General features: G+C 56.1%; 1 protein-coding gene across 2 annotated transcripts in view; it reads left to right on the top strand.

The window, feature by feature from the left end:
* The first annotated feature begins 6,590 nt into the window (after positions 1-6,590).
* The window catches only part of SLC6A8 (solute carrier family 6 member 8), a 37,948-nt gene continuing 35,717 nt past the window's right edge, over positions 6,591-8,821 (top strand). The window contains exon 1 of one of the 2 annotated variants that reach the window (XM_077329653.1): positions 6,591-7,285. In XM_077329653.1, coding sequence (XP_077185768.1) covers positions 7,006-7,285 — 280 coding nt within the window. In that variant the 5' untranslated portion in view covers positions 6,591-7,005. The remainder of the gene's footprint in view (positions 7,286-8,821) is intronic. The other variant, XM_077329654.1, reaches the window with a different exon arrangement.

Below are 8,821 nucleotides of genomic sequence, written 5' to 3'. Positions count from 1 at the left end.
GCCTGTTCCGCTGTTCCACATTGTTATGATTGTTATATTTGTTGCAATGTTCTATGTAATTACCCCATGATGTTCTATGTGAACTGCCCAGAGCGTATGGAAGGGCGGTATACAAATCTAAACAAAATAAATAAATAAAAAGGCTCAGGAGAGAATTTTACAATATTATGAATGGTGGGGAATGAGAGCCATTTTTCAACCTAAGAACAGATTGAATTGATCGTGCAATTAACTTGATTGGCATGACTGTCAAAATGCTTCTCTGTGCAATAGAAAACGTCGGAAGGAAATCCTCGCCCGGGCGTCCAAGACGTGGAGGTTGCCAGTTGCTTAGGCAGCTAAAAAAGAAAAGAAGAAAGAACCCGGCAAATTCATTTTCTAAGTACTGATGGCCACAAGAGCTAAATGGAACCTCCATGTCCAAGTAGTATAGCTCTGAAGTCCAGGAGCTGGGCAGAAACAATTTCCCATTTGTGAGCAACACCAGAGGCCGGCCGTGCTCGCCTCCTGCCTTGACCTGCGTGTCCCAGATTAATATGTCAGAAGCTAAGAGGGTCGTCCCTGGTTCGTGCTTGGATAGGAGACCATCACAGAAGTCCAGGTTCGCTACGCCGAGGCAGGCAAGGGCAAGCCACCTGTTCATCTTCTCTCGAAATCTTATTTGGGTCTCCATAAAACAGCTGCAGCCTGGCCGCACTTGAAACATACACAGCAGATGGCGTTTTCATGGCTTCCGGTTGGGGCAACAGAGCAATCTGAAGCCACTAATCTGTTCCACATGATATTTCTGGTAAGGGCTTGGAGGAGGAGCTGGTCTCATGGCTTAAGTGCCACTCAGCACTTAACACCCACTCACAGTGGATGTCCCGCCCCTGAGTGCCTCCTCCTCCTCCAACCAGCTTGCCTGTCAGTCCAGCGGCCAGCAAATCGCCTTCCATCTCCCACCCATTCTCCCACCGCCTTCCATCTCCCACCCTCCTCCTTCCACTTCCCTCCGAGGCTCGGAGGCTGCAGATCCATGCCATGTGAGAGCTGCCCCTGCCAGTGAGTTCCCTTCCTGGGGGCCTCCAGTGAAGGGAGAGATCGTCCACAGAGTTTTTCCACTCCACCCCCCAATCTAACGCCTGTTGTATGCCTGAATGCAACTAGTTAGGATTATAAGGCTAGAGAATGGCAGATATCGTAACCCAACACAGAGACCCAAAGATCCAGTAGACATGGCAAGACGCGCACAAGCAAAATCGTACCATTTGGCTCCAGTGCTTGGAACTAGAGGGGAGTTTCTGATTTTGGATTCCAAACATTTTGGTCACTGGAAGGGAGAAGATGCTGGAGGCGAGGAAGAAAGAAAAGCCCACCTTGGCCTCTTTGCTTCTGTAGCACCTAGAAGAGGAGAAACATTTTACAGACGGTTCCATCTTTCTTCTGACGCTTCCGCCAGATGCTGTTTGCTTCTCTGGCCTGGGCCAGCAAGCCCTGTTGGTTGTGTCTTCGTATTCTTGTGCGGAAGGAGCCATGCAGGGAAATGAACATCAACGCCATCCCCACTGGATCAGTGGCTGTGCCAATGCCCGCCTTTTCTGCCCAGGCACAACAGAGCCTAATGGAGAGCTGGGTGCCAAAGAATTCGAACCCGGATCTTCTGCAATCTCTCTTGATGCAGCAGCCAAGACAACACAGCTCCTCCCCATGAATCTCTGGGTTATTTAAAGATAACGGTAAAGGTATCCCCTGTGTAAGCACCGAGTCATGTCTGACCCTTGGGGTGACGCCCTCTAGCGTTTTCATGGTTATTTACCGGATGATTTATACCCCACTTTTCTCTCCAATGAGGGCTCAAAGCAGCTCCCTTCGTTCTCCTCTCCTCTGTTTTATCCTCACAACCACCATGTAAGGTAGGTTAAGCCCAAGGTCACCCACCAATTTTCTACACCAGGAGTGTGGTTGCCAGCTCTGGGCTGGAGAAGAACTGCAGATTTGGGGGGGGGAGGGGGTCTGAGGCGGCCGGGATCTGAGGAGGAACCTCAGAAGGGTCTAAGGTTGTAGACGGCCCCTTCCATTTCCTCCTGGGGAACTGATCTCTGTCGCCTGCAGATCAGGCGTCACCTGGATTCTGGCAATCCTCGGCAGGAGCAGGGACTCGAACCCGGCACTCCCAGATCTTAGGCCGGCATGCGACTGCCGCACCGCACTGGAAAAGGTTCGGCACATCCGTGGACCGGACCGGAATGTGGTTCAGGCAGGTGCACCCAGCGAAAACAACGCAGCTGTCTACTAAAAAAATAAATAAAAATCTGCCGTTCTGGCACCCTGCCTGACTTTTGCACCCAGCATTTTGGCAACCGGCCCGGACTCAACTCCACCCCCCCCCAGATCACCCCCCCTCCCCGGGCCAAGACAAAGTGTTTTGTTTTTGGTTTCTGATCGGTTGGCAAGAGTCGCCCAAGAGTCACAAAACGTCTTTCTCCTCCCAGGATCAGGAAAGTGAAACTCATGCAGGGGGAGGGATCCAAGCAGCCCTGGAGGTCAGGCGGAAGAAGCCGCCGGACGGCCCACTCCGGGCTGGGAAATGCCTGGTTCTCTGGGGGTGCACAATAATGCAATAAATGCAATACAAAAAAATAGTTCAGGCAGAAGTCCAACCGGTTAGTCCTCACCGAAGTCCAGTTTTTGAGATGTTGTATTGTTGCACCATTTTACTTCAATCGTTTAGGTCCACTGTAGAAGCCACCCTGCGAAACGGGGGACTACCAGGCGTCAGTGGGAGCTAACCTGTTGGACTTCTGCCTGACCTGTTTTTTTTATTATCATTACACTTGTTGTACTGTTGTACTGCAAATTTATTTTTTTAGAAGTTTAGGCCACCCTCCCAGCAAGCCAGATCAGGGCAGCGTACCAAATGACATAAAATACAAAATTAAACCAAAGTTAAATTTAAAAATTAATGGAAATAAATAACAGCAGGTTAAAACAGCAGATTGTCTGTTATAACTGTTGAGCAAATTTAGGTTCCAGGGGCACCTTTCAGACCAACTTGTTGTTTAAGATGACCGAAATGGTGTTATTTAGATCGTTGTTGGTTATATATTAATTTGTTCCATGTTGTTGTATGTAAACCGCCCTGTCATATGGAAGGGCAGTACAGAAATCAAATGAATAAATAAATAAACTAAGTTTTAAAGGTGTTCTTGGACTCTCAATTTATTCTGCTGCTTCAGACCAACTCCAGCAGGGCCCTGATGTGATCCGGGAAGTCATTCCCCCAGGTAGGGGCCAGCACAGGAAATGCCCTGGCCCAGTCCTTTCGGGGGGGGGGGGGTGCCTAGATAGAATCCTAGAATCATAGAGTTGGAAGGGGCCATACAGGCCATCTAGTCCAACCCCCTGCTCAACGCAGGATCATAGAATCATAGAGTTGGAAGGGGCCATACAGGCCATCTAGTCCAACCCCCTGCTCAACGCAGGATCATAGAATCATAGAGTTGGAAGGGGCCATACAGGCCATCTAGTCCAACCCCCTGCTCAACGCAGGATCATAGAATCATAGAGTTGGAAGGGGCCATACAGGCCATCTAGTCCAACCCCCTGCTCAACGCAGGATCATAGAATCATAGAGTTGGAAGGGGCCATACAGGCCATCTAGTCCAACCCCCTGCTCAATGCAGGATCATAGAATCATAGATTTGGAAGGGGCCATACAGGCCATCTAGTCCAACCCCCTGCTCAATGCAGGATCATAGAATCATAGAGTTGGAAGGGGCCATACAGGCCATCTAGTCCAACCCCCTGCTCAACGCAGGATCATAGAATCATAGAGTTGGAAGGGGCCATACAGGCCATCTAGTCCAACCCCTGCTCAACGCAGGATCAGCCCAAAGATAGGTAGCTTATTGTTTGGCTATTCCTGATTTGGGTCTTTAGGATGCTTTATAAATGACTGTTTTGCAGCTTGGGAGGCTTTATTTCCTGTTATTTACACCAGCCCTTTTAGCCTGGTGTTTTCCATTGACTGTGTACCCAGGTTTTTGTTTGTCGTATTCCCACCGAGAGGCGGGTAACCCTACGAAGCAACCCTATGGAGCAAGGGTGCCTTGACTCCATTGGAGATTTCTGGTTGAACCAGCAGGGCTCCCCTGGGCTGAATCCCAAACCTTCCAGGGGAGAGAACAGAGAGGGCCATTGAGCATGTATAGAGTGCATCTTTCATATCCAGGCCTCCTGCCTAGTATTGAGCATGGGAAAGGGGTTCAGGGTAAGCAGGCAGGTGGGGCAGCAGCAGCAGCAGCCAACCAGGGAAGGGAGCTAGGGTTACCAACCTCCAGGTGGTGACTGGAGATCTCCTGGGAATATGACAGAGATCAGCTCACCTGGAGAAAATGGCCACTTTGGAATGTGGATTCTACAGCATTTCACTCCATTGAAGACCCTCCCCGCCCCTACCAGCCCCTTCTAGCTCCCGCCTCCCCCACCTATGTCTCTGCATCAACTGACCCAGGACAGGAATATAGTTGCCAACCTCCAGGTGGGCCCCTGGAGATCTTGTAGAATTACAGCTGACAGGTCAGTTCCCCTGCAGGAAAGGGCTGCTGGGAGGGGGGACTGTGGCCTTGGACTCCACTGAGGGTCAGGGATGCCAGCCTCCAGGTGGGGCCTGGGAATCCCCTGGAATTCCAGCTCCTCTCCAGGCTGCAGAGATCAGTTCCCCTGGAGGAAAGGGCTGCTTGGGAGGGGGGACTCTGTGGCCTTGGACCCCACTGAGGGTCAGGGATGCCAGCCTCCAGGTGGGGCCTGGAGATCCCCTGGAATTCCAGCTCCTCTCCAGACTGCAGAGATCAGTTCCCCTGGAGGAAAGGGCTGCTTGGGAGGGGGACTCTGTGGCCTTGGACCCCACTGAGGGTCAGGGATGCCAGTCTCCAGGTGGGGCCTGGGGATCCCCTGGAATTCCAGCTCCTCTCCAGACTGCAGAGATCAGTTCCCCTGGAGGAAAGGGCTGCTTGGGAGGGGGGACTCTGTGGCCTTGGACCCCACTGAGGGTCAGGGATGCCAGCCTCCAGGTGGGGCCTGGAGATCCCCTGGAATTCCAGCTCCTCTCCAGACTGCAGAGATCAGTTCCCCTGGAGGAAAGGGCTGCTTGGGAGGGGGACTCTGTGGCCTTGGACCCCACTGAGGGTCAGGGATGCCAGCCTCCAGGGGGGACCTGGGGATACCCTGTAGAAAATGTCTCCTTTACCAGGTGCAAACAGAAACATAGGCAAAATCAGTAAATATGCTTTAAAAAGGTAAAGGTATCCCCTGTGCAAGCACCGGGGGTGGAAGGATGGAAGGCTGAGTCAACCTTGAGCCAGCTGCTGGGATCGAACTCCCAGCTTCATGGGCAGAGCTTTCAGATAGCATTTCTGCTGCCTTACCACTCTGCACCACAAGAGGCTCTAAAAATATGCTTAAAATACAGTAAATAAGTTTATTGCAGTTGGCAACCAGTACAAAATACAACAATATAACATCGATTAAAAATTCCAGAATACTTCATAATCCAAAAGATCCATCCCAACCCTTACAATAAATAATTTTCTGCAGACAACAGACGTCTTGTATTTCTGTCTGGCAGAGGAACTGTAGAATTCGCAAAGCAATCAAAAAGTAATTGTAGAGTTTGCAGGGCGACCTCGGGGGCACCACGCTCCACTGAGCTCTCTCCTCCTCCTCCTTAGGACCCACCCCCAGACTCCAGTAATTTCCCAAGATGAGTTGGCAACCTTAGCAGTAAACGGGGAAAAAAACGGGGTTGATACAAAACAGTCAAGGGGCAGGATCGCTTGTGAAGAGAGCGGACGCGGCCGGCGGCAGGAACCCCCAGGCGTGTTTCCTCGCGTGTAAACCCCCAGTTCGAAGGGGTTTCCCCCAGACTAGCCACGGAGACCACCGGACCGGATTTTTACCGCCCGGCCCCGCAAGGAAGCGCCCCGATTCCAGAGCAGCAATCGGCACGCTGGACGGCAGCCTTCGGAAGGCCGTTTTTACACGCTAGGAAACCCAAAGCGGCAATGAGCGTTGCCAACCTCCAGGCGAGGCCTGGAGACCCCCCCAAAAAAATCCCCATAATTCTATTCTCTGTTTGGAGGGTGGACTCAGTGAGTCCCCAAATCCCCCCGTCTCCCAAAAAATCTCCAAGGATTTCCGCCGCCGGGAGCTGGCAACCCGCCTGCCCGCGCCCTTGCGCTGCAATCCAACCGCGAATGCGCCCCGTCCACAGGATGCCCGCCGCCTTCCCCGAACGGTCTGCAAACGCCAGGAGGCGAGGCGAGGCCGGCCAGGCGGGGGCAGGCCAGCGCTGGGAACAGGTGCGATGTGAGCAATGTGCAGTGTGCAATGTGCAATGCAATGTGCAGGCAGGGAGGAAGCAAGCAAGCAAGGAAGGAAGGAAGGAAGGAAAGAAGGAAGCCGGCTGCAATCGCGACGGGCCCCCTCCCCCCCCCTCCTTGCGGCGACGACGACGAGGATGACGAGGGGGCGGGGGGAGGGGGAGGGGCGGGGGGCCGTCCCGCTGACGTCACGGGCCCGGCCGCCTTTCTCGCTGGGGCCGGGGAGGCGCGCGGCAGAAGCGCCGCAGCCGGGCACAGGCGAGCCTCGACGGGCGGACGGGCGCTGTTGCAGGCGCCCAGGGGCGCTCTCCCGGTCCGGCCTCCGCCGCCGCTGCAGGCGCCGCCGCTCGGCCAGGCTTCCCGGAGGGCTCCGGCGGGGGTCGCGTCCCCCGCCCCGGCCTGCCCGCCGCCCGTCGGCTTCCCCCGCGCCCCGCGCTGAACACATGAGGTTTTTCAGGTTGACCTTCAAGTGCTTCGTCGACTGCTTCTGAGTGCCGCCGGCGCCCGCGGAGCCCGACCCGACCCGGACAGCCTCGCCCCCCACCCCTCCAGGCGCCCCCCCCCAGGGCTCCTCCCGCCTGCCTCCCGCCCGCCCGCCCCGGTCCGCCTGGAGGGCGGCGGGGGGTCGCCCCCCGACGGCGCCATGGCCAAGGGGGCTTCCTCGGACGGCGTCTACAGCGTCTCGGCCGAGCAGCGGCAGCAGCAGCAGCAGCAGCAGCCCAAGAGCGGGCGGCCCCTCGCCCTGTGCCAGGGCGGCGCGAAGGGGGGCGACGGCGAGCCCCCCAGCCCCACGCTGGCCCTGCTGCCCCCCGAGCGGGAGACGTGGACCCGCCAGATGGACTTCATCATGTCCTGCGTGGGCTTCGCCGTCGGCCTCGGCAACGTCTGGCGCTTCCCTTACCTGTGCTACAAGAACGGGGGAGGTGAGACGGAGATTTGGGGGGCGAGGGGCGGGAGGGGGGAGGGGGCCGGGGGCGGCACGACCCACGCTGGCGCCAGAGGGACGCGATCCCTCCCCGCTCTGCGGCCCTTCCCTGCAGGTGGGGCTTCAAGCGGTGGAGGGGGTTCCGCGAAGGTCATCTAGTCCAACCCCGGGCACGAGGCACGACGTTGCCCTCTCTCACAGCGACTCTCGGGCTCCGTGCCCAGAGGAAGGCCCCCTGACCTGCAGGATCCCTGGACAATTGCGTCCTTCCCCCAATTGTGCCCCCCCCACCGCTTTTTGCTGGAAGGGGAGACCCCCAGACCAAAGGGGCCCTCCTGCTTGCAGGGCAGGCAATGCGTTTGGGAGGTCTGACCCCAAAGGGCTTTGGCAACCTGGCCTCCTCCTGTGGCCTTCTGCCCAGGGACCAAGGGAAAGACTGGGGGGGCTCCTTGGGGGGAGGAAGTAAAAAAAGGGACGGAGCAGAATGAGGCCGAGCCCTGGGATGCACCTCCAGCGCACCTGGCAGAGGATCTGACCGCCTGTGGTGGGACCTGCCTTATCAGTACACTCAATGGAGAGATAATTTTTTGCACAAAACCAGCAGGGCACCGAACCAGAGAGCCCCACCAGCCTCCTGTTCTGGGGTGCAGAAGACCCCGAAACCCCCTCCCCATAATAAAGGGGTTCCCATGCAGCCGGGGATCCAGGGGTTAGGAACGAACCCCATCTTTACCTTTGAGAAGTGGGTCCCAAGGGGAAGTTCAAAATGCAGCCACCAATGACATCCAGAAGGCTGGAGATTGGGGGGGGGGGATAGTCTTGGAAGAGGGAATCCAGTCTACAGGCTTGTGCAGACTTGGGGAGGGGGGGATTCTAGGAAATGTGTGTTTGCCCAGGCAGGGGGGAGACCCCAAGAGGAAGCAAGGAAAGGGATCTGATTTCTACCAAGGCTGAAAGATGAGCCAGAGGCTATTAGATCCAGCCGCCAGGGGTGGGAAGAAATACCACTTTGGCATGGCAGTGCCCGGCCTGTGACACCCCGCCCCATGCGCCTCTTGCCGTGCCGGGTTCAAAGTACGACCTCCGACTTCCACAAGGGAGTGCCAGTTCTGTAGTATGGCAGGCTCTCACCGGCTTCTTCTCGTCTCTCAGGAGGATGCTGGGTAGGCGAGAGACAAGGATTAGAGGGTCCGGTCCCGTGGGGGGTCTTCCACGCTGCCGTGGAGCTTTGCTGGGTGGCTCCGTGCCAGGCACACAATCCCAGCCTCATCTGCCTCGCAGGGACGTTGTAAGGAACAAGTGGAGAGGAGCCAAACAGTGCCTTTGGGGGAAGAAAGGAGGGGGGAAAGTAAAACAGGAGGCCAAAATCCCGCCTACTTCCCCTCTCAAAAAAGACCAACTAGAGGGGGGGAAGTACCCACACGCACCCGGCCAGTCACACCCCCCTCTCAGCCCAGCCCTACCTCGCAGGGCTGTTGTGAGCAAAAACCAGAGAGGAGGAGGACGCCGTAAGCGGAATCCGCTCCCCACTGCG

This window comes from Paroedura picta, chromosome 3, assembly GCF_049243985.1.
Source record: "Paroedura picta isolate Pp20150507F chromosome 3, Ppicta_v3.0, whole genome shotgun sequence".
NCBI classification, from domain to species: domain Eukaryota; kingdom Metazoa; phylum Chordata; class Lepidosauria; order Squamata; family Gekkonidae; genus Paroedura; species Paroedura picta.
Note: the sequence above shows the minus strand (reverse complement) of the source record. Positions and strands in the feature narration are given on the sequence as shown.